The sequence below is a fragment of the Giraffa tippelskirchi genome, chromosome 7 (assembly GCF_054371585.1).
Source record: "Giraffa tippelskirchi isolate mGirTip1 chromosome 7, T2T-mGirTip1v1.2.pri, whole genome shotgun sequence".
NCBI lineage: Eukaryota > Metazoa > Chordata > Mammalia > Artiodactyla > Giraffidae > Giraffa > Giraffa tippelskirchi.
In genome coordinates, this window is record NC_137281.1 from 160,339,168 (window position 1) to 160,365,623 (window position 26,456).

General features: G+C 45.1%; 1 protein-coding gene across 14 annotated transcripts in view; it reads right to left on the bottom strand.

The window, feature by feature from the left end:
• The window catches only part of EFCAB11 (EF-hand calcium binding domain 11), a 221,690-nt gene that overhangs the window by 38,311 nt on the left and 156,923 nt on the right, over window positions 1-26,456 (bottom strand). For 11 of the 14 annotated variants that reach the window (XR_014059731.1, XR_014059732.1, XR_014059730.1 and 8 more), the window contains one exon: window positions 3,284-3,355. Coding sequence is in view for 8 of the 14 variants with exons in the window: in XM_081510835.1 (XP_081366961.1) it covers window positions 3,284-3,355 (72 nt within the window). In the remaining 6 variants the exon portion in view is untranslated. Of the gene's footprint in view, window positions 1-2; window positions 1,360-1,663; window positions 2,456-3,146; window positions 3,356-26,456 lie in introns of those variants that run through there. The other 3 variants (XM_081510830.1, XM_081510829.1, XM_081510838.1) reach the window with 3 other exon arrangements.

Sequence of the window (26,456 nt, forward strand, 5' to 3'; positions counted from 1 at the left end):
GCTGGCTTGAGCAGAAAGATTTATTGGAAGGAAAGAGGGTTACCTCATAGGACCCAAAGGGTTATGACTGGACCTTGTGTACAAGCTTTCACCAGAAATCCAGCACGGTGGGGTTTCGCTAGCTCCTTTCGTGTTCTCCTCTTGGTGTCTATTTCACTTTCTGCTCTCACTGCAAACCAGCTGCCTAGGTTTTCATGTCACGTGGTGGCGAACACGCCTGCCCCTCGCCCGGGGTCACACCCACTCTCTCGGCCTCCCTCCCTCACTCCTGGGATCTTCCAGGGCGAGAGGCTGAGCTGATAAACTTGCAGAGGTGCCCATCTGTGGGCCATTCAATTGCGGCCACACCAACGAGTGAACGCTGCTGACAAAGCCACGTGGCTGGGGGACAAGGCTGGGCGCAGGGGCTGGACATGAAAAACTGGGGCGAAGCTTACAGGAGGAGGATGGGGACTGGGTTCTGGGGGGCGATAGGAGGGACAGTGACACGAGCGGCTTCTCACTCCCCTCCCTCCTTTGGTCTGCGCTCTGCCCGGAGACCCGGCCCTCCAAGGTATCAAATCCTGGAGGTGCGCTCCCTCCTAGAGAAGGTCCAGGTCACGTGGCTTTCTCCCAGAAAAGGAAATATAATGACTTTCCCATGGGTAGCTCAGACAGTAAGAATCTGCCTGCAATGCAGGAGATCTAGGTTCACTCCCTGGGTCAGGAAGATCCCATGGAGAAGGGAATGGCCACCCCCTCCAGTCTTCTTCCCTGGAGAATCCCATGGACAGAGGAGCCTGGTGGGCTACAGTCCACGGGGTCACAGAGAGTTGGACACGACTGAGCGACTAACACAGACGCACATTATATTTGACTTCCCTTCCCTGTGACCAGCCCTCAGCAGACCCGGGTGAGTGTCCAAGGGTCAAGCCTACATTGTCAAGATGAATCAGAGTTGACTGATCCCGAGCCGACTGAAGCCCCTTTATCTAGGCTGTCTGCACTTGGAACGGGACAGATCACGGGCCATTCCCACTGAGAACGCTGTGAGGCCGACGGGGACCGCGGGAGAGGGCCTAGTCCAGAGGTGCTCATGCTGTCGATCCGTGCTTGCCTGGAAACCCGGCTGCACAACTGCCCTTCCAGCGTTAGACTCCAGAGGCTAGCCCAGTGCTTCCTAGTAAATTCCTCTTCCGTCTAAGCTGGTGTGGGGGAGGCTTCTGTCACTGAGACCGAGGAGAGCCTGGACTAATCCCGGGTCGGAGGAGTGCCCAATAGCTGTTCCCACCCTGGCCTCCTGCCTGCCACTCAACGGGAGGACGTGCCTTCTCCCTCTCTCTCGTCGTGTTTCCAGGGAGAAATAAGGTCCAAAGGTCACTGCAATACAAGGTTGTGGTATCCTGGCAATTACTGAATGCTGGCATTTCGTTGGTGAACTACTCTAATTTTTATATTAAATATTTTAAAAGCAGGATCACTTATGTACTGAGATGAAGACCAATGACTCAACTATTCAAATTACAATAAAAATGCTTGCTCAATAAAACTCTCCCCAGAGGCTTTTCATCAGTCAGAACAATTTGTTCAAAAACACACATGATGCTGAACAATACTGCTGATCTACTTTTTTCTTGAATGATACTTCATTTGTACTTCTTAATGATTTTCAAAGTTTTCTTCATTTTGGATGCTTAGCATATGCTAACTTTGGGATAAGACTTTATTTTTTAACAACCTTTTTATTTTGGAATAGTTTTAGGTTTGTAGAAAGATTGTGAAGCTAGGAGAGAGAGTTTCCACGTACTTACACAGTCTCCTCTGTGATGAATATTTTCTGAGTGTGTCCTTGGCTATGGTACATGTGTCATAATCAATGAACCAATATTGATACAGTATTATGAACTAAATTCCACACCTCACTAGTGTTTACCTAATGTCCTTTCTTCTATTCCATGATCCCATCTAGAACACCAAATTACATTTAGTTGTGAAGTCCCTTTAGGTTCCTCTGATTTATGACAGTTTATTAAGTTTATCTGCTAATAATCTGTTAGAAGGATGCTTGCTTAATGTTTCTATTTGACAAATTTACATTTTTCTTTGACCTTTAATCCTTTTAAAATTTGACTTAACCTAGATGTTTTCACAGCGTTGTTAATGTTTGGAATTCTGAACACTTACAGATAAAACATTAGTATTGATATGAGTACTTATGTAAAATAAGTGCTGAATGTCCAGGGTCACAGTCCCTAGATCCCAGGTGTGGATGGGCAGAGCATGGAGAACAGGGACACAGATGGCTAAGACCCTTTTTGCAGGAAAGAACCTTCCAGAACCAGTCAGAGTCCAGGAGAGGGCAGCCCAGGGCTTGCTGTTCTGCTGCAGAACCCCAGGCCCAGGCCATTCTAATGATTCTGCAGAGAAGTTTTTGCTCCCAATATCCTTGCTGCACCCTGTTCTTCCTCTGTGTAAGCTGGAAAAGACGTACTAATTACCGCCTAATCTGTCTCAGTCTCACACAACCAGCGCCCTTGGGCCACTTTTGACGATGATTTTGACAACTACTAATGATACACTGTAGGCTTCCCAGGTGGCTCGTTGGTGAACAATCTGCCTGCCAAGCAGGAGACGGGTTCAATCCCTGAGTTGGGAAGATCCCCTGGAGAAGGAAATGGCAACCCACTCCAGTATCCTTGCCGGGGAAATCCCACGGACAGAGGAGCCTGGCGGGCTACAGTCCCTGGGGTCGCAAAGAGTCAGACGCGATTTATCAACTAAACGACAACAAGGATACTTTTTCTTGGAGAAAAAGCCCAAAGCCTGGCTCATTGCTTGGAACACAGTCAACACTCAGTACATGTAGGTGCTATTATCTGATCAACCAAGGCTGAGTGCACCAAGGAAACCAGCACTGTTGGCATGAAATAAACACCCTCTCTTTAGGTGTCAGGACCTGTCGAGGACCAGGAAATGACTGGAGCCTCCCTGCCTGCGATGTGGGTGGGAGTCGGGGGCTGCCAGTGAAGAGGAAGGGTGGGGGACGACCCCAGCGGCAGTACCTGCAGCGACCGGACTTAGGGCTGGGGCCACATGGAAGGAGATGGCTTAATCTCATAATAACCCCCTCTAGGATTCTGAGATGCAAGCAGGCGTGAGCATCTGAAGACCGTGATAAAGAGTTTAATGGAAGGTATGCAGTAGGACACCATCGCTAGGGTGGAATCGGGTATCTCATTACATCACCATCTATTCTGGTCTCCCCAGAAGTTGCATACAAGCAGTACACCATAGTTAGGCTTACTTTTGTCCAGAGTTCATGGCATATTCGAAGTCTTTAAAGCTGACATGGCCGTCTGAGTCTTCATCTACTTCCCTGGAAAATGAAGCAGACAGTGATTACAGTGAGTCCCACCCTGCTTCCACGCTTCATTTCTCCATGTGAGAGGCGCCTATCTTATCTGCTGGAAGGCTGAGGTCAACGGCTATCCTTTTTTTTTTTCTTGCATTGATAATATCTAAGGGGAGAAGGAAAGGAAAAAGTATTCATTAAAACCTACAGAAATGATGTATTCAATACATTTAAAGGAATGTCACCAAATGCACAGGTTATTTTTTTTATATTAAAAAAGGCAGGAGTGATGGTTTTTCTAGCCATCCTGCAAATTCTTTCTGTGATATGTCAATAAATACACATGCATCTGTCAACCAAAAAAGCAAGGCAGGAGGCTGCAAAGAAGAAGAGAGAGTTTATTTGGATTCTGGAAGAACTGCAATTCAGCAAATGCAAACTTGGGTAACCCTGAAAGGGTGTCCTGAAGAAGAGATGAAAAGCCACAGGGTTGTTAAAAGTTTACCAGTGACAACTGTGATTGACTCTGACTCAAGTCAGAAAATATTTGTCCTTGAGGACTCACAAGTTGTTTCAGGGTAAGAGTCCGGTAAGTAGCTTGCGTTTCTGGAAGGTGTTTTGGATGACAAAGGACCCTGATGTCCCTAAGTCATGCTTCCTTACTGGTCTCCTGGCCCCGTGGCAGAGCTCTTAGCAATACCAACACCATTTTGATTTTCCCATCATGCACTGCACAACAGAAGTGCGGAGCAAAGACTTCAGAGGAAGAAACACCTTTCGGGGGACCTAGCTGGTGAAACACCTTTCGGGGGACCTAGCTGGTGAAACACCTTTCAGAGGACCTAGCTGGTGGCTCAGTGGCTGCCTCCCTGCTCCCAATGCAGGGGCCCAGTTAGACCCCAAATGCCACACGAAAAGACCCCACCTGCTGCTGCTGAGAGAGATCATGCAGGCCACAGTTACAAAAAGAGACCCTGTGCTCAGCAAGGAAGATTCCACAGGCCATAACCAAGACCTGAAGTGGCCAAATGAATAAATATTTTAAAAAAGAAAAGCACTTTGGGAGTAAATAACTATAGTGACTGACATCTTGCGTCCCACTGTCTTTCTATTGCCCGTCTCACTAAATCTGCACACAGACGCCAGGATGGGCCCATTCTACAGACACTGATGATCAATGTGCTGGTAGGATCACTGTGTTGGTTACAGATGTGAAACTCAAGTCAGGATGGTTAAATTCCCAAACGTGTGCTTTACACTCTATTCCACACGTCTCCCTATGTAAATAGGATGTTCCAGACAGAAGTGGTTGTGTTGCAATTACCACACAGCTAACTCAAGCTCCGGAAGTTTTCATGGACTTCATTCGTGGCTTTGGAAGCTCGGTTAATTCCTCACAAACACCCGATAAGCTTTTCTGAATCCTAGGAAGAGAGGTGAAGGCATGAGCCTCTGACTGATCGGCTGAGGGTGTGGGTGGCCTCAGCTAGGTTGTGCCTAAGTGTCCCTAGGGCCAGAGACAGGGGCATTGCTCCTTTGAACAGGAAGCAGAGAAACAGTGCTCAGTTCCCCTAGTTAACATAACACATGGCAGAGGGACAAAATCGTGGTGTAAGTAATACATTCAGCTGCTACCAGTGAAAGCAGTGATTAAGAGTGTGTTTGAAAGATACTGTTGAGTTGTGGTCACAATTCCTCTTTGGGGGGCATTCTAAAACAATGCATTACATACCTTATGTGGAGCTCCTGGGTTGGTGCAAATTATATTTTGTTGAAACAGCAAATGGTATCAACCAGGACGAAAGGCTTTTTAAAGCAAGGACTGGTCCAAGTAACAGAGCCACTAATCACTGTAATAGTTTTAAGGCAGGCTTTTAAAATATTGAATTCTAAAATAAACTTTCTGAATATTTCATGCCAAAGTCTCTGAAGTCTATAACGGTATGGGATAGAGTGATAATAATTTTTCATTCTTTTGAAGTAAAGAAAAATCCCTACTTCTCTGCCCCAGGGCAAAACCATGTTGCAGTATGTTAGTTTAAAATGACTGCAGACTATAGGGCCCATTATTCTTGCTACTTCTTTTGGTGATATATACATGACAATTTCATGCTGTACAGGACCAAAAGCGGAATGTCAGATCTCTTCTAAGGGATTAGAAATAATCAGTATCACATGTTACTGACTACAGAGTATAAATCGTCCCCTTTATTAAATTAGATAATTGAAGATTCTTAATATTGCCTAAGTATTTTTTTCCCCAAGGAATTGGATTAGATAAATGGCCTTTTTTCTTTCCACTCTGAACTGGCATGACTGAACTATAAATCTCATAGGGTGACTTAAGTGGATAACTTAGAAAAGTAATATTTAGGATAAACTGTTTCTATATATATGTGTGTGTGTGTGTGTTTATTCACTTATTGAGATGCTGAATACCTGTAGAAAAGAAAAGCCCTTTGCTTGATTCTCTCAGTAAATAACCTTTTTGTAATTGCATTAACTTCTTATTTTTCTTGCTATCTTTGCCAAAGCTTCCCATCATAAAATGGTTATGGTATAATCAAGTGGTATTAAAATGGGAAAGTTTATTCATAAAGCTTGGAGTGGCATTTTTATAATGAATGGAGGAGCGTCATGTTTATATTTAGAATGAGACATGGTAAAATACCATCTTTCAACTTTCCTTCCTCATCACATATATATAATGGTCGTCTCAAGGAGAATGAAGAGGAAATTCACATTTCAGAGCTATAATTTTAAAAGCTAAAATACTGTTTTTCATTGCAGACAGAATTATTCCAAAGAAAGAAGCCTTCACAGCACCCACACTCAGATCGCTGTGTGACAGAACAGCAGATGTGCTGGTGGGTAGAATCCGTAGTGCTGAGGAGATGGAGGCGACGTCATTATGGAAAAAGTTTCACTGTTTCTGTTTACACTGTTTAACCCCAAAAGGAGTACACTCTCCTTATGAAACAAGAGTGTGCTGTCTTGGTGTCACTGACATACATTCAGCGCTGAAACATTCCACCACCATCGCTCCAACTAGAAATAAACTCTGGGAAGGCAAGAACTTTCTTTTGTTCACTGCAATGTCCTCATCTCTTGGCCCACAGTCGGCAATGACTGTTTATAGAGTGAGTGAATTTGTGGAATAAATGCATCTGGGGAAACAGTGGACAACATTGTGGAATATCTACTGCCTCCCAGGAGGTTTGGGGGGATTAAAGAAAGTATATCATCACTGTTTTCACAGAGTCGAAATCCTAGGCAGAGAACTGACAGTCTGAAGGTGGCACCTAGGAGCCATCACTCAGGGACGCATAAGGAATGGTCAGTTGTGGTCTCCATGCCCAATCGCATTTTGTAAACAGACCAGATGCAAGAGAGTCCAAGTGGGAAATGGACTCCAAAAACTGAGATTGCCTAGAAAAGCAATGAATGGAAGGAACCCCTTGAGTGTCAGGCTGAATAATCAAGAGACAAAGAGCAAGAAGTTGGAAACTATAGCAAAACACTGGACATATCTGCATCTAACCTGCCCTATAGCTGAAGCCCAAGCACCTGAAGCCACTTAAGTAACTGCTCTTTCTCTGGACATAGGAATATATGTGTGTGTATATATATATACACACACACATATGAAATATAAGCCTGAATACACACACACACTTCCCTGGTAGCTCAGTTGGTAAAGAATCCGCCTGCAATGCAGGAGACCCACATTCAATCCCTGGGTCAGGAACATCTGCTGGAGAAGGGATATGCTACCCACTCCAGTATTCTTGGGCTTCCCTTGTGGCTCAACTGGTAAAGTATCTGCCTGTAGTGCAGGAGACCTGGGTTCAATCCCTGGGTTGGGAAGATCCCCTGGAGAAGGGAAAGACTACCTACTCCACTATTCTGGTCTGGAGAATTCCATGGACTATATAGTCCATGGGGTCACAGAGAGTTGGACACGACTGAGTGACTTTCACTTTGATACACACATACACACACACACACACACACACACAGGCTTATATTTCACAGCTGGCTTTTTAAAGGAATGAACAATTTATAAAGATAGACGAAAGGAAAATAAATTGCCATGAACAATAGTAACTGCTTTCTAGACATGTAAAGCCAGTTAAAGACTTTTTGACTGCTTGTTTTTGAGATGCAAAGGGAGAGCTGGAATTGATCTGAGGAGTAGGAACTCCAGAGAGTTGAACTGCTCTGTGTAACTCAGTATGAACATTTTAGGACCATCTGGGTGGAAGAGATGGCAAGAAAGATATGAGAGGGGATTCCCAGGTGGTCCAGTGGTTAAGACATCAACCTTCTACTTCAGGGGGCACAGGTTTGATCCCTGGTCAGGGAAGTAAGATCCCAAATGCCACGTGGTGAGGAGAAAAAAAGAGAGCGAGAAGATGCAAGAAGAAGGGCCTACTGACGGGTGGGGAGGAGGGTGGGATGTGATGAGAGGGGAACTGGCCCAAGCAAGGCCCCAGTGCTCAAAAGTCCCTTAATTAACTGCTACATTTATGTGTACTCTGAGGTTGTTCGTGTTGCGTGTTATAACTTCTCTTTTATCTTCACCAAGGACTGTGACAGCCACACAGTCTGAGAGAGGATGGTGTGGCTGGGGTGTGTGCACCGAATCTGGCACTGATGATGGAGTTCGGCGATGAGTTCAGTCTGAGTGGGCGCGGTACAGGGCAGGAAAAGTCAGTGGGGGTGGGAAGGTGACCCATCAACTGAACGAGCTCAGAGAAAAATGAGAACTCAGAGCCACAGGCCTCCCAGAAATTTGCAAAACCTTATAAAGTGCTGTAAAATTCCACAGGGAATGGAATGGGGGTTCCAGGCAACCCGCTCTGGACTGTGAAGGGCGGAGGACCCAGGGTGACAATCAATACACTGAGAATTTCAGGCAGGTCTACACTCTATCCATTCAGCTGAATCCCAACAGTTTCCTTATCTTTTAAAATTCCGACATTTTTTGGACTTCTCAGATAAGCGATTGTAATTACTTCTATCACCATAAGCTTTAGCATTTGTCTTTGTACATCCTGATTTGTTAAGCAAGATTCTCTCTCCTTATTGGGATGTGGTGTGGACTTAGCCCAGACGAGATGTTTCCCTGTGATCTAGAGGCTAAGTGGTCCTCACCTTGAAGGAGCCAGGGTTTCACACTGGGAAATTTTTATAAAGCTCAGCTGTACTGCTGCTCTAACATTATAGAGAAAAACAGGCTGTTTTTAAATTTAAAAAGACATAAACAGCAAATGTCTCTCACAAGTAGTACATGCTCCTTGTGCAACAATATTTACATCATACCAATTTCTTATAAGGATTTCCTGGTGGCTCAGAAGGTAAAGAATCTGCCTGTAATGCAGGAGACCTGGCTTCAATCCCTGGGTCAGGAAGATCCCCTGGAGAAGGGAATGGCAACCCACGCCAGTATTCTTGCCTGGAGAATTTCATGGACAGAGGAGCCTGGCGGGCTGCAGTCTGTGGGGTCACAAAGAGTTGGACACAACTGAGAGGCTAACACTTTTAACACTTAATTTCTTGCAGTGCTTTGAAAATAATTTTTGTTGTAAAATAATTCAAGAGTGCCCCATGGCCAGGTCTCCAAAGTCAGATTTCAAATCAGAGTACAGGCTTTTGCTAAAGTTACTTTAAAAGAGAAAAGGAAAGAGAAAAACAAACAGTGAAGGAATTGAAACAATGGAACATTCTCTATTGAAATGATGTAAAGACTATAAAAGTGATGTTTTTATGTGGAAACAAGAATACAAACTATATATATTATAACTGTAATCTCATAAACATCTATATTCATTTGGGCAGAAGTAGAAGATTATAAACTGAACACAAATTTATTTTATGGGCTGTTTCGGATTAAAATATTCTTTACTATTAATATCTTTTTCAACTGAAGGAGTATTTCCTTTCTTTTTGTTCTGAATTTTCTAAACAAGTGACCTTATTTCACAATGTCTAAATCTTCAATAGAGCAGGATTTCTCAATCTCGGTGCTATTGACGTTTGGGGCCGGATCACTCTCTGCCGTGAGGGCTGTCGGGCCTGCGCACTGTAGGATGTTTAGCAGCATCCCTGGTTTCTATCCCTCTGATGCCAGGAGGACCCTTCCCCACTGGGACAGTCAAAACTGTCTCCAGATAGTGCCAGGTGTCTGCTGGGAGGGTCGCGGGACAAAACCATTCCTGGTTGAAAACCACGGAGCTAGAGGAGCCAGAGGTAGAGGTCATTCTCTGGAACATTCCAGCTAAATCCACACTTACTAGAAAATTGCTTTAAAGACATCCCCCGGCCCCAAACAAGTGATTTCGGGGCAGGGGAGGCACACGTGTTTCTTGGCTGGATTAAGCAGACAGTTGCCTCAGTGCTCTGCCTCGCGGACCCCAAGGTTTGAGTGGAGCCAGAGAAGACCTCTGGGGAGGCGAGCCCTCGGCGGGGGATAACAGAGCCAGCGGCGGGCACGTCTGTGTTCGCCCAGCACACAGGCGGGCAGCCGGCAGGTACTGAGTCACTGGGATAGTCACACGGGTGTTAGAATTTGACGCCACATTTCACTCACCTGAAACATGGAGGAGAAATTTAACGTGGAGGCAAAGACTGAGATGAGAAAAGTTTTCTGAGTGGAATTTGAGGGGCGGGGGGAAGGGAAAGAGGCCCTTTTCTCTCTGATTCTTCACGGAGTGATTTAAAGGGAAAAGTCAAAACTGCCATTATGGTAGGGTCAAAGCTGTTATACTGACTGAACGGTGAGAGCTAAAATGGCCCTCCAAGCGAGGAGCCCCTGCTGGGCGCGAGCGGGCGGCCATTGAAGACGGCAGCGCCGAGCGTCCTCGCGTGAGCGCCCTGCCCTTTCGGGGGGCCCGCGGGTCCTCCCGCCGGCGCGCTTGCCTCCTTGTTGATGAGAGTGCTGTGGGGCTCAACGGCGTTCGGTCGGCGATGAGTTCATTAATTCTACCTTTTTAAAGATGTGTGTTAAGGAAAGCCACGCAGACGCACAGGAAAGACGAAGAAGCGTTTAGCTGGTTTCCGGTCTTATGCGGCTCCCTCCATGGCTCTGTCTGGCGCCTTCACCTCAGCGAGTCTGCATCCCCTTCCCGCCGCGCCTCACTCTCGCCGCTCATCTTTTGCTGCAGTGCCTCCGGTCCCCAAGGGCTTCCAAAGGCGCGCCCTCGGCCGCACAGTCGCAAGTATAAAAACAGGCGTTTACGCCCCGGATAATTCTCAACAGAAGAGTCCAAAATGCAGTACTTGGATACAATCTCAAAAACGACAGAATGATCTCTGTTAGTTTCCAAGGCAAACCATTCAGTATCACGATAATCCAAGTCTATGCCCCGACCAGTAACGCCGAAGAAGCTGAAGTTGAACGGTTCTATGAAGACCTACAAGACCTTCTAGAACTAACACCCAAAAAAGATGTCCTTTTCATTATAGGGGACTGGAATGCAAAAGTAGGAAGTCAAGAAACACCTGGCGTAACAGGCAAGTTTGGCCTTGGAGTACAGAATGAAGCAGGGCAAAGGCTAATAGAGTTTTGCCACGAGAACGCATTGGTCATAGCAAACACCCTATTCCAACAACACAAGAGAAGACTCTACACGTGGACATCACCAGATGGTCAACACCGAAATCAGATTGATTATATTCTTTGCAGCCAAAGATGGAGAAGCTCTATACAGTCAGCAAAAACAAGACCAGGAGCAGACTGTGGCTCAGATCATGAACTGCTTATTGCCAAATTCAGACTTAAATTGAAGAAAGTAAGGAAAACCACTAGACCATTCAGGAATGACCTAGATCAAATCCCTTATGAGTATACAGTGGAAGTGACAAATAGATTTAAGGGACTAGACCTGATAGAGTGCCTGATGAACTATGGACAGAGGTTCGTGACCTTGTACAGGAGACAGGGATCAAGAAAATCCCCATGGAAAAGAAATGCAAAAAAGCAAAATGGCTGTCTGAGGAGGCCTTACAGATAGCTGGGAAGAGAAGAGAAGTGAAAAGCAAAGGAGAAAAGGAAAGATATTCCCATCTCAATGCAGAGTTCCAAAGACTAGCAAGGAGAGATAAGAAAGCCTTCCTCAGCGATCAGTGCAAAGAAATAGAGGAAAACAACAGATTGGGAAACACTAGAGATCTCTTCAAGGAAATTGAGATACCAAAAAACATTTCATGCAAAGATAGGCTCGATAAAGGACAGAAATGGTATGGACCTAACAGAAGCAGAAGATATTAAGAAGAGGTGGCAAGAATACACAGAAGAACTGTACAAAAAAGATCTTCACGACCCAGATAATCACAATGGTGTGATCACTCACCTAGAGCCAGACATCCTGGAATGTGAAGTCAAGTGGGCCTTAGAAAGCATCACTACGAACAAAGCTAGTGGAGGTGATGGAGTTCCAGTTGAGCTATTTCAAATCCTCAAAGGTGATGCTGTGAAAGTGCTGCACTCGATATGCCAGCAAATCTGGAAAACTCAGCAGTGGCCACAGGACTGGAAAAGGTCAGTTTTCATTCCAATCCCAAAGAAAGGCAATGCCAAAGAATGCTCAAACTACCGCACAATTCCACTCATCTCACAGGCTAGTAAAGTAATGCTCAAAATTCTCCAAGCCAGGCTTCAGCAATACGTGAACCGTGAACTTCCAGATGTTCAAGCTGGTTTTAGAAAAGGCAGAGGAACCAGAGATCAAATTGCCAATATCCGCTGGATCATCGAAAAAGCAAGAGAGTTCCAGAAAAACATCTATTTCTGCTTTATTGACTATGCCAAAGCCTTTGACTGTGTGGATCACAATAAACTGTGGAAAATTCTGAAAGAGATGGGAATACCAGACCATCTGACCTGTCTCTTGAGAAACCTGTATGCAGGTCAGGAAGCAACAGTTAGAACTGGACATGGAACAACAGACTGGTTCCAAATAGGAAAAGGAGTGCGTCAAGGCTGTATATTGTCACCTTGCTTATTTAACTTATATGCAGAGTACATCATGAGAAACGCTGGGCTGGAAGAAACACAAGCTGGAGTCAAGATTGCCGGGAGAAATATCAATAACCTCAGATACGCAGATGACACCACCCTTATGGCAGAGAGTGAAGAAGAACTGAAGAGCCTCTTGATGAAGGTGAAGGAGGAGAGTGAAAAAGTTGGCTTAAAGCTCAACATTCAGAAAACTAAGATCATTGCATCTGGTCCCATCACTTCATGGGAAATAGATGGGGAAACAGTGGAAACAGTGTCAGACTTTACTTTTTTGGGCTCCAGAATCACTGCTGATGGTGACTGCAGCCATGAAATTAAAAGACGCTTGCTCCTTGGAAGGAAGGTTATGGCCAACCTAGATAGCATATTTAAAAGCAGAGACATTACTTTGCCAACAAAAGTCCGTCCAGTCAAGGCTATGGTTTTTCCAGTGGTCATGTATGGATGTGAGAGTTGGACGGTGAAGAAAGCTGAGCGCCGCAGAATTGATGCTTTTGAACTGTGGTGTTGGAGAAGACTCTTGAGAGTCCCTTGGACTGCAAGGAGATCCAATCAATCCATCCTAAAAGAGATCAATCCTGGATGTTCATTGGAAGGTCTGATGTTGAAGCTGAAACTCCAGTACTTTGGCCACCTCATGCGAAGGGTTGACCCATTGGAAAAGACCCTGATGCTGGGTAGGATTGGGGGCAGGAGGAGAAGGGGACGACAGAGGATGAGATGGTTGGATGGCATCACCGACTCGATGGAGATGGGTTTGGATAGACTCCGGGAGTTGGTGATGGACAGGGAGGCCTGGCGTGCTGCAATTCATGGGCTCGCAGAGAGTCGGACACAACTGAGCGACTGAACTGAACTGAACTGAATTCTTGACCCAGGAGGGGCCAGATGTCAGTGGATAATCCCTTTCATTTGGTCCTTCTGAGGTGGCTCTCTGGACTCAGGGAAGCCCTCATTCACCTCAGGCTTGCCCTCACTCACCGTTCCACCCTTGCTCACCGAGGTTGTACCTCAAACGAGCAACCTGTGTGCAGCCCTCATCTAAAGCTCTGCTTTCAGGAAGATCTCAGGCTGACACAGAGGGAAGTTTGAGAGATGAAGTTCTCACGGGGCATTTGAATTGCCATCAGCAGTAGCATGTCACAGCAGAGTCTCGTTCAGGTAACAGGGAACTCACTATGGGAACTGACTTTTAGAGCAAATTAAATATTGCCTTTTAGAAGAGCTCCGAAGTTTGACATTTCAGGCAATTGAAACGCCAAGGACAGCCAGAAAAAGAGAATCTTCTCTTCATTGTCTCATATGCATGTCTTATTTAATACTATTTAGTCTGCCAACACGGAGAAGACAATGGCACCCCACTCCCGTACTCTTGCCTGGAAAATCCCATGGACGGTGGAGCCTGGTGGGCTGCAGTCCATGGGGTCGCTAAGAGTCGGACACGACTGAGCGACTTCACTTTCGCTTTTCACTTTCATGCATTGGAGAAGGAAATGACAACCCACTCCAGTGTTCTTGCCTGGAGAATCCCAGGGACGGCAGAGCCTGCTGGGCTGCCATCTATGGGGTCGCACAGAGTCGGACACGACTGAGGTGACTTAGCAGCAGCAGCAGCAGTCTGCCAACAATACATGGTATTTAGACGTTAGGTGAGAATCGTGTATTCCTCAATATTAGAGTGTTCTTCTGCTTTCTGAACACAGAGGTATAGCTATGGACTGGTCGTGGGCAGGTGGTGGAATTGGCCACTTAGGATGAACTATGGAGGATAAAAGGCTGGCCAGGAAGAAAGGATGACACAAGCCAGGCAAAACTCCAGCCTCCTTAGGACCAGGTTCTGCCTACTAGATGAAAGACACAGTGCATGCTGTTGGTTACTTCCCCATCACTTGTGCTACTCAGCTGTGTGGTTTGGGTGAATGGATCCCCACCCCAAGTTCCGGAAGTGGGATCCCACTGGCTTAAGCCAACCAGTTTAATCCCGCTCTCCTTTCTATAGTGACTGGTTTGAGGGATCACTGGCTAACTAGTACATGACACTCCTCTGGCCACTGCTGATGGGTCAAGAATTGTATGCGCATGTGCTCAGCCGCTCAGTTATGTCTGACTCTTTGTGACCCCACGGACTGTAGCCCGCCAGGCTCCTCTCTGTTCCTGGGGTTCTCCAGGCAAGCATGCTGGAGTGGGTTGCCATTTCTTACTCCAGGGGATCTTCCTGACCCAGGGATTGAACATCTCCTGTGTCTCCTACATTGGCAGGTGGATTCTGGGTAAAGGGTTGGGTCAGTCATAATGAAGCCTGGGCATTTTGTTTGTCACCTGAGAAAGAAGAAGCTCTCTCACTGGAAAGCTGGGATGCAGAGATGACATGACCTTACAGCAGTCATTTTCAGGACACAAGAGTACAACTTCCATAACAGTTCTCTGAGTCACTGATCTAAAAATTTATGCATCTGCTTTTCATGGTCAATTATCAGCCTGAAAATGGTGCTATGTACAGTGAAGGGAAGAGTCAGAAGAATTACAGAGTGAGTTGGAGCCTAATCAACCAGGCCTGAAGCATGCCCAGTTTCAAAACTCTTAGTTACCTGATGCAATAAATTCCCTGGGTTGTTAAAAGCAGTCTAAAAAGGATTTCCTGGTACGTCAAATAAAAGCATCCTGACATGTCAGGTATCCCCCCTGAAATCTTTTCTAAACTTTGCAATATCTGGAACTTGGTAGCTATAGAGTAGACACTCATAAATTCAATATTTTTGAAATAATTATTCCATTTTGAAAGAAACCCTGAAATAACTCAGATTTTCCCTTTGGGTGCTATCTGAAGATACTGGATTAGTTTCCATAATTCTGCATTCTAAAGAAGTTACTTTCTCAATGCAATCCAACAAAAATCTTTGTTTACACTGCCTTAACTGTGATTATGTGCTGAAGGAAGCTATTGATGGGACCAATATGGTTTTTTCCCTAAACAGTGACAGAATATCCAGTCCAAGAAAAAAAGAAAAGAAAAGAAAAATGGATGTGAAATGCAGTCACAGCTGGCAAAAGTGATTAACCATAAAGAATGACTCACTTTTTCCTATTTACTAGGTTTTTAAAACAAGGAGTCTTATTTAAAGCTAGAGGTATTTTAAAAGGAGGAAAGAATGTACTTTCAGAATGTCTGATTATTGACTACTTGTGCACATGTGGATAAATGCAATCAACATATAGCCCAAAGTCTCATTTCTGGCAAAGAGTTTCATATTCCTTCTCTATAAAGTGTTTTAGCAGAACCACTAAATACATAGTGACATGATCTTTTTACTCAGTTTGAGTCTCTGGAAGAGAAATTGTGATGGCAGAAAATAGCTTATATCAGAGAGCTTTAGGGATAAAGAACAAAAACCAAAGTGAGTCTCTCTGAACGAATAATAAAAAAATCAGGTTCCTATACTTTTGGGTCACCAGGTCCTCCGTTCCCTCCGCATGCCATATCTGTGTAAGAGTCCTGCTCTCAATACAGCAGGGAGCGGTGTGGTCCACCAGAAAAGGCCCAGGAGTGAGCTTTCATCTCAGCGAGGCTGGGTGACCCTGGGCAAGTGTCTCAGCTGCTGTGAATTGCAAGCTTCTCGCTGGTCAAGCCGAATGGCTGGGCTATGATTGCTAAGCTGATACAGCTCTACATTTTGATAGATCTCTGCTGAATCTCAATCTATTACTAGTGTATTTGTACCAAAAGTCTAAAATGGCAAGCCAACCCCCAATCAGCCATTTTTAGCTTTTAAAAAGTAGTTTTGAGTCTTCAACCCTGCAGACAGGTGTAAAGATCCATAAACATATATAAACATAAATAGGAAAAAAAATGATCCTGCCTTCAACAGTGTGAAATATGAATGGAGAGAAAGCCATTTCTATTTCAAATACATAATCACTTCAGCTGAGATATCTAGTATCATCTTGAACTTGATTATGAGATAAAAGAAGTGGGACAGAGATGACAATCATTTAATCTCTTAAGAACAGCTCTGCTGAAGAGCTTTCACACTATGCTCAATAGACTTCTAGCAGGTTATGATCCGGCTAGAAAGAAAGTATAATGATGAGGAAAATTATGTTTTCAATAACACATGCTTTTACAGTACAAGTCCTTCCACAAAGGAGGCAATAAAATGAACTCTGACCACTTTAACAGATGGCGTAATGGCTCCGCGCACAGATGTGGCCTCTCTGAAAACAACAAGTTCATAGCCTTGATTGGAGGTTTAGGAATGAGCTGAACTTTCAAGTGTGATGTAGGAAAGATTACATACTTCCAGACAAGAAAGCTGAGTATTAGTGGGTTCAGATGCTTGGAGAGATGGGCTAAAAGAATAAAGCTTAATGAGCTTCATTTTGCTAATGCAACAAATAGAGCTGAAGATGAAATATGAACTCTAAACATCGAGCCATTTATAAACGCCCTGCTGATAATGCTGTTAGCCCCTGTTGGATAGGGAAGCTTGCTTTTTCAACAGCATACTTCCTCGGAGTCAGAAAACACCAATTGTCGGGTGATGCTCATTTTCCCTAGTAGCAGGATGTTTTCGAGTAGAATATATTTTTAATAATACATGATGGGGGACTGTGGAATTTTTTGTTTACTTATTTGTGCTTTCCTTTTTTAAGGAAGGCAGATAAATTGAATCTAAAGTTTATCTGGATAAAGAAATACACCAGGAGAATATTTTTTCCAAAAAGAATAATGATATCAAAACAAAATAGAAAGGCTCAGTGTGCTTATGGCCCAGGAATTAATGAATGAGAGTGGCATCCAGACACACACACACACACACACACACACACACACACACACACACACACGGGAATTCAGCTGTGGTCAAAAGAGGCATTTCAAGTTGGTGGGGATAAAACAGGTTGGTAGGAAAAGGAGCTGGGATCATTGCCCCTCTGTTGATCCATTTCGGGATGGCTGGAGTCTGTTTCCATGGCAGAGGCTGCTATGTGTTCAACAAAACTTCTTTCCTTTTCTTCCTGAGAACGTAGCTAAGCCACATTTTCCAGCCTCCCTTGCAATTAGATGCCACTGGGAGTTCTGGCAGCAGAATGATAATAATATAATAATATAGAAAGAAGGAATATCCATTGTTCCTTCTAATTAAAAGCCCTCACATTTCAAAGGAGTGTACAGGACCTGACAGTCACCCCAGGGACAATGGCATGGCCAACTCCTGAAAGATACTCTCTCATCCTGTGTTAGCAGAGACTCACCAGTAATCCAAGGGATTAACTCAATATATTAACAACTTGGTTATAGGAACATTGTTTGAAAATTCTATCAACTCAGGGTGTAGTGTTATTTTTCTCACTAAATGAGAGTACAGGAATTTATAAAAATTAAGATTTTTAACTGTTCACACTACAGTTTTAAATAATCCATTTGGGAAAAATAAGATTTCACTTCTCAGGCCACTTCTCAATGATGTACATCACTGAGCCAGTAGAAAATCTGGCCTTACTTCTGCATAATTACAATAAATTATTGATGGCTTTGTTTACAACATACTCTCAGCATTTAAAACCTCTGGGTCTGTGGACAATAATAAGCAACATAAAAAAAATGAAACATTTCATAATGAAACAATTCCCTCAGATTATCAGAAGTACCCTGTTCACAAAGGCCACCTATAATGGCAAAGGCAAACCAAATGGAATGAACATAAGGGCGTTTCCTATGAGAATTTCAGCCGAAAGAGATGAAGGTTCAGAGGGCATATGGCAAATGTTTAGAAAATTATGAAATGCAAAGAGAATGAACTTGGCCAAATCAATCAAATCCTAGGCTAAGATCGAGGGACCCCAAGTCCAAGCGCAGAGAGAATACTCTAGCACTGAAACCTGGAAGGGCTTCTTCATACAACAGCTGGGAGACAGGACTTCCATTCTCTCCCTGAAAGAGTGACTCCCAAAGTTAGTATGAGGATGGGGGAAGAAGAAGGGGTGCACCTCCTCCCCCCACCTTGATGAGGTCCCACAAGGTGCATAACCCTCTTGTCCTGATAGACCTGATAGACCTCTCCTCACCTGCCCAGTACTGACAATCCACTCTCCAGGGGGTGACCACAGTGCTGGAAGCTGGCATGACACTTGCCTTCCAGAGTGGGTGGGAGGGGGCTAGGGAGTCTTCAAAGGTTTTAGGCTGAGAACAAAAGCTGGCTCATGGCGTGGTTTCAGTAATGTGTAAATCACATTAGGAGTGTGAGGGTGTGTGTGTGTGTGTGTGTGTGTGTGTGTGTGTTGTGGTTGGGGTGGGGCTCTTCCTAGCCTTGGGAAGAAACTGGACTCGCCCATAAACGGCCACAGCAATACGGATTTCAGGGATTCAAATTACTGGCCCCATCCAGTGTGACATTTTTCACCCATTATCCAGTCTCTCCTGCCTTCAGGCAGGGCCACATCATTGATTATGGAGTATTCCAGCCACTAAAAAAGATCCCGACGATCATTAAAGACATTAAGTGCTGATCGGTGCTGGCGGAGTGAGTTAAAAGGTTTGTGCCCTTCTAGTAACAACTCCACGGGGCTATTTCAGGATATTTATTAAACAAATTAAGTATTTACATTACGCTCCAGCACAGAGGCAGATCCACTGAGTGCCTGAGTAAGAGAAGATGAAACCAAGAGAATTTACGTTGTGGAAACTGTTTTTCCAGTTTCCTAGAATTGGGGGCTGAGGACGCACTGACTGTTGGGGCACAAGTCTGCGTTAGGCAGGAGTCCGCGGTGTCCTCGTGACCACCTGCACACAACTTTTTCATGTAGCTGAACCAGGGGACCAGGAAAAGTTCATCACAATCCCAGGTGTTTTCCGTGCAGGGTATACAGGCTGTCTTAGAAGGTGGTGATTAAGGACTAGAAAAAGGGGCTTCCCTAATATCTCAGTAAAGAGTCCGCCTGCAATGCAGGAGACCTGGGTTCAATCCCTGGGTTGGGAAGATCCCCTGGAGAAGGGAAAGGCTACCCACTCCAGTATTCTGGCCTGGAGAATTCCATGGACTTCACCCCATAGTCCATGGGGTTGCAAAGAGTTGGACACGACTGAGCAACTTCCACTTTGAAGGACTAGAAAGACAATTAAGGAAATCTCCTTCAAAGCCTAAATGAAATGGGTCTACTCCTATAATTTCCCCCCCAAAATTAAAATTTTAATGCCATAATGATGATGAACCTAATCTAAAAGTATTTCTTAGCCTGTGGTGCTATGGTTTCCTGTGGTACAGGAATCCATGTTTTTCAAATACAGTGACAATCCATGAATGTTAGGCCATCTGCATTATATTATTATTAGTTTTCCTCCTCACTTGACTGTAAACTTGCAGTTTTTCCATTTTATTACATTTTTATTACATTTGATTCACTGTGTGGTTCTTAGAGTTGACACAGTGCCTGGCACACACTGGTATTCAAGGAACAGGTGCTGTATTGAACATGTGAATAGGAAAGTTTGGAAATGGGAGAAAAGCAATATCACTTACTCTCTAAAAATCTTAAACCAATTACTGTGATCACTGTGGCACTTTGCTTTCTGATTAGGGTAAGAAATTCTGTATCCTGCTAATTTAAATGTACTAGAAACATTTACCCCCCATCACTATAGTCTTGATTATTTCCACTTTAATGGCTGTATATGATTTTATCCTCTGGAGTAGGAAATGGCAACCCACTCCAGTATTCTTGCCTGGATACTCTGTGGACAGAGGGGTCTGGCGGGCTATGGTCCACGGAGTCGCAAAAAGCCGGACAGCACTGAGCAGCTGAGCACAGGTGATATTACCAAATGGATCTGTAATAACGTACATGTCTGTTGGGCTTTGGAAATGCCCCAGTCTTTCTGCTTTTGTATCTGTGTCAATGAACACATCCATTAAAAATCCTTTCTCTAGAAATAGATTCTTGAGGACGTCCCTGGTGGTGCAGTGGATAAGAATCTGCCTGCCTGTGGAGGGGACATGGGTTCAGTCCCTGGTTTGGGAAGATTCCACATGCCACGGAGCAACCAAGCCCACGTCATACAACTCCGGAAGCCGGCATGCCCTGGAGCCTGTGCTCCGCAACTAGAGAGTAGCCTCTGCTTGCCGCACCTAGACAAAGCTCACAAAAAGCAAGACCCAGCACAGCCAAAAATAGATACATAATAAGATAAAATTTTAAAATTATATTAAAAAACAGATCCTTGAGTTCATTTATTTATTCATCAGACATACCCTAAAAGCCACTAGGAACCAGGAGCAGTAGGTGCTGAAGATGTAGGGGTGAGCCAGAAAGACAGAGTCCCTTGCAGCTTCCGTCCAGCCAGGGGGAGCATGAAATGCTTCAATGGGAAGCAGAGCCGCCAGCGCGCCGAGCGCCTTGTGCTGTGTGTGCTCAGTCGCTCAGTCGTGTCCGACGCTTTGTGACCCCATGGACTGTGGCCCGCCAGGCTGCATGGGGACTCTCCAGGCACGAATACTGGAGTGGGTTGCCATGTCCTCCTCCAGGGGATCTTCCCGACCCAGGGATCGAACCCGGGTCTCCCGCATTGCAGGCGGATTCCTTACCATCTGGGCCACCAGGGAAGCTGAGCACCTTGGGAGAGAGACAGAAGGTGCCACGAGAGGGCAGGATAAAGGAACCAGACGTGGAGGTCAGGGAAGCGGTCCCCGAGGAAGCCGTATGGGGTTGAGATCAGGGAAGAGCTGTCCAGCAGAGGGGACAGCATGTGCAAGGGCCTCAAGTACATTCAAGGAACTGGAGGGAGCTGTGCGTCCAGAGTCCACATGATGAGCACGGAGTCCGGTGATTCTGCAGGGCGACTGAGATTGCTCAGGGCCTGGTGGGCCACTTAAGGACTCCGGTTATAATCCAAAGGCCTATAGGAAGTTCCTGAAGTGCTTCGGGGAGAGGGCCAACGTGCTTAAGTCAACATTTTGAAAGTTCATCCTTGCTGACGTAGGCAGAATAATGGCCCTCCAAAGACGTCCGTGTCTGAATCCCTGAAATGTATAGTTATGTTCCATGGGAAAGCGGGGAGAGGGTGGTATTAAGAGATAGAATTGAGGTCACTGACCTTACAATGGGAGGTTATTCCCAGATCATCCAGGTGGGCCCCATGTAATCTCAAGGGTCCTTAAAGGTGGAAGTGGGAAGGAGAAGGCTCAGTAATGAGTCAGAGAGAGACTGAAAGATGGTAAGCTGCTGGCTTGAACATGGAGGAAGGTGCCATTAGCCAAGGAATGCAAGTGGCCTCCAGAAGCTGGAAATGACTCTTCCCCTACCCCACTCCAGTGTTCTTGCCTGGAGAATCCCAGGGACGGCGGAGCCTAGTGGGCTGCCGTCTGTGGGGTTGCACAGAGCCGGACACGACTGAAGCAACTTAGCAGCAGCAGCAGCTCTGGGTGTAATGCAATCCTGCTGACAGCTTGATTTTGGCCCAGCGAGGCCCATTTTGGATTTCTGGCCTCCAGAACAGAAAGCTAACAAATGTGTGTTAAGCTACTAAGGCGGGGGTAATTGGATACGGCAGTCGTAGGAGATTAATACGAGGGAGGAGATCATGAATTTGGCTTTGGATGGTTAAGTTCTGTATGTCCTCCACGAAAAGAGTGTGGACATTTGCAAGTATTCATCTGTTAGCTACTTTCCTAATAAGTTGTTGTTGTTTAGTTGCTAAGTCCTGTCCGACTCTTTTGTGACCCCATGGACTGTAGCCTGCCAGTCTTCTCTGTCCATGGGATCTCCCAGGCAAGAATACTGGAGTGGGTTGCCGTTTCCTTCTCCAGGGGAGAGTCCTGATCCAGGGATCAAAACTGCATCTCCTGCCTTGGCAGGCAGATTCTTTACCACTGAGCCACCAGGGAAGCGCTTCTCTAGTAAGTTACATGGTATTTTTTCGGCCACACCCACAGAATATGGGATCTTAGTTCCTCAACCAGGGATAGAGCCTGTGACCCCTGCACTGGCAGCATGGAGTCTCAATCACTGGACTGCCAGAGAAGTCCCATCAGTTACATGATTTTTAAAGAAATCTGACTTTTCAGGACTCCAGTTTATGTTACATTTAAAGTCAGTTCTACTTCTAAATCTCTGAGTGTATAAGCTTGAAAAGAAACAAATGTATTTTCCTCTTAGATTCTCGTCAGTACTTGGCAATCACTGGGGGGGAAAGTGATATTAAAAACACTGGATCTAAACTAAAGGGGGAAAAGATTCCATTAAAAAAGTAGACCATACATAAAATTATCTTAAAATGCTTTAATAAAAAATGTGTTGAATTTATATAAAGAAAACTACAAAATTCCATGGAGACATACAAAAGGATATTTTTAAATGTCCATATGTGTATTTCTGGATGGGAAGACTGAACACCGTAAAGATGCCAAATTCTTCCCAATTAATTTATAGATTGAATGCAATTTTTATCAAAACCCCAAAGGGAGGTTTTTGGAACTCCACAAGAATGATTCTACCATTCATCTGGAAAACAAATAGGCAGGAAGAGCCGAGAACAATGTGAAAACAAGAAATACCAGGTTTCAGAACATATCAGAAGAACTGGGGTTGGGGGAGTGTGTTCCTGGTGTAAGAATGTGGGAAGACAGAGGATCACAGCCTGGAAAGGTCCCCTAGTACATAAAAGAACTCAATACAGAATATGATAATCGAGGCATTTTATATGAACAGAGATTATCTATTATAACATGATAAAGGGGAAACTAGCAAGCAATTTGGAAGCACAAATGTTTAGATCATGACCCCATGCTAAATACACAACTAAATCCCAAAGCACTAAACAATCTGAAAATTCAAACCAACCAAGAAAATGGAAGTGGATATTAACCTGGTCTCTAGATGCAGCAAACTTTCTCAGTATAAAAACACTGGGAAAAAAATGTGAAGAAAAAGATCATGGGTTTGAATACATGAAAACTTAAAATTTTATGGATCAAAAAAATCATTATAGAAATTAAAGGAAAATAGCACACTGGAAAAATAGCTGTGATAAAAATGGAAATGGGTAAATATTCTCAAATAGAAGAGAAAATAGGCAAATAACCTGGATAGATAATTCACAGAAGGGGGAACAGAAAGAGCTAATCAACATGTTCAGTATTACTAGCAATCAGGGAAATAAACAAAAATGAGATACTGTTTTCACCTATTAGCTTATCAAAGATTTGAAAAATAAATAACATTCAGTCATCAGTGAGAGCACAGAGGGGCGGATGCTGAAAGAGGCAGTGTTGTTTTCAATGAGGCAATTTAGTAAGAAGAACCAGGAGTCCTAAAAGTGAAAAAAATCAAGTTCATACTCTCCAGTATGGTCTTCTCAAAACTAGCAACCTCTCTGAAGGAAATAACTTAACAGTGTGAACAAATATGTTGATTGTAGGGCTATTTATTTATGGGGCTTTCCAGGTGCACTAGCAGTGAAGAACCCGCCTGCCAATGCAGGAGACAAAGAGATGTGGGTTTGCTCCCTGGGTCAGGAAGATGGGCATGACAACCCACTCCAGTATTCTTGCCTGGAAAACCCCATGGACAGGCAAGCCTGTCGGGCTACAGTCCACCGGCTCACAAAGAGTCGGACAGGACTGAAGCGACTTCCCAGGCAGGCAGGGCTGTTTATAAACTGAAAATGGCAAAATGGTTGAAAAGCGTGGGGTCTAAAATTCATTTATTTTAACAAAAATGTGGAGAGCAACAAAAAAGACTACGTACTAAAATATTAACAATGGTTGTTCCTGATTTGCTAGGAATGTGGTTGGTTTTTATTCTATTTTTCTTACCTTTTTCCATTTCAGAAATAACTGTACAAGGAGTATTTGTTACTTTTGTAATCAGATCTCTTCCCCCACCATACACGTGCACAAGAACTGCTCCCCCCAACCACACACACACACACACACACACACACACACACACACACACACACACACACACACACACACACACACACACACGCCCGAGCCCTCAGGGCACACACACACCAGCTTCCCACTGCATGCAATCCCTAACTAAGGGAAAATTCATGGTTGATAAAATCATCCTGTGAGCGATGGCCAACAAAGGAAGAACACTGAGCACTTGGAGGCTCATTGAATATGAGTGTACAGGAGAGGAAAGGAAGCAGCGATGCTAGGGCCAGAACTGGGGAAGGGGCAGCGGTGCTCGCCCGCGGCCCGCAGTCTGCGGTGGGCACACATCCCTTCGAGTTTTTCTTCTGTGACTGCATGGGCTGACTATGCAGCGCACTTGACACTCTTTAGCAATAAATACATCCCCGGACGGAAGTCTTCCTGAAAACAGCTCCCAGCGGGTAAGGAAAACAAGATAGAACCTTTTCTTAGTTTGAATCAAACCGCAGGCACAGGGAGGAAGCGAGCCTGAACTGCGCTTGGCGTTCTCACCTCTGGGGCAAGGCACACAAGAGGTGCCCTGAGATGGGAGCGTGTGTCTCCGTGCTTTCCCGTCCCTCCTCTGCACCCCCGCCCCGCCCCGCCCCGCGAGGTGGGCTGCAGTGAGGACTCAGACCTGCCGCCTGTCCACTCCACGTGCTCCGGGGCCCCGGAGGAGACCAGGCCTACCCTGCACAGGATGCCTCCCAGTTCCACGCTCTGCCCAGAAGAAGAGCATGTAGGCATGCTTTTCCTTTTAGAGACTGTAGAAATCACTCTTTGCATTTTATGGAGGAGGAAATGGAGGCTCAGAAGAGCCAGTCAGCTTTCCTAAACTCACACCTCCAGCTGGCAACAAAAGCAGATCAGAAACCCGAGTCCCTTGATACAGAGCTGTCCTGTGCACAGCTAATGATAACTCTGGGCTTTCTGCGACCAGGAACACCTTTGTCAGAAATCCACACGGCTCCTATTTTTGCTGTTTGGTGGCTAAGTCCTATAGGACTCTTTTGTGACCCCGTACCCCGGAGCCCACCGGGCTCCTCTGTCCATGGGATTTCCCAGCAAGAATACTGGAGCAGGTTGCCATTTCCCTCCCCAGGGGATCTTCCCGACCCAGGGATAGAGTCCATGTCTCCTGCGTTGGCAAGTGGTTTCTTTACTGCTGAGCTACCATGGAAGAGAGGTTGTATTTTACATGGAAAGAACACCAGCAGCTGAAAGCTACCTGCGCCCCGCATGTAGTGCCAGGAACCAGACTGGGAGTCCTGTTTCCAGCTCCTTGATGATTCTCACTTTAGGTGTGGATATGGGATAAACTCTGGGGTGAGGATCCCTCTACTGTGCAATCAGCCAAGCCGTTCACAGCCGCACAGAGTTACTGGCTGAGGAAGGCCTGGACCTGGAATGCCCTGGTCCATGACATCACCCTGAGTGTCCTCCCCAGAGCTCCAGAGAACGTTCCAGTAATTAGGGGCTGGGAAAAGAAAGCACAAAAACATTTCAAAATATTAGTGCTTCAAAATTACGTAGTCAGTGCACAGTTGAAAATTTTCCACTGACGTTCTTAATTACGTTTTTCTCTCACAGATGCCAGGTTGTACTTAAGAAAACAGCCCTTCGCAACATTTGAGTTTAAGAGAAGCACTGGCATCGAAATTAGAGGAATTCCATCATAAAATGTGTTTTAGTTAATGCTACATAGATAGGTATAAACTTGAGTTTTGAGCACTGGTGAGGAAGTGGACCATCAGAAGTGAGTGAGTGCTCCTGGAGATTAGAATTCTGACCGATTGGACAGAGCATCTAACTGGAAGGATGAACAGTGGTGAGGACCAAGGGGAAAGCCGAATGAGCAGCCCAGACAGCGTCGAGGCCAGCGGAGAGCGCGAGCGCGACGGGAGCCTGAGCAACGAGACAAGTGAGCGCAGAAGCCTCCTCCGAGCTCAGAGCCGAGGACGAAAAACTGCTGAAGCGAAATGGAAAGCGACCAGAACCAAAACACGTTCTTCTTATAATATTAACTTACCCCTCATATACTTTGCTGACACTCAGTATATTCAGGATGTTAGAAGCCTTCAAGAAGAATCTTATAAAATATAACGTACATGCTTGACTTTGAATTTGCGAAAAGTAAACAAAAGCCTTAATAATATTGTTCTTCGTGGATATATAGATATTAGTGGAT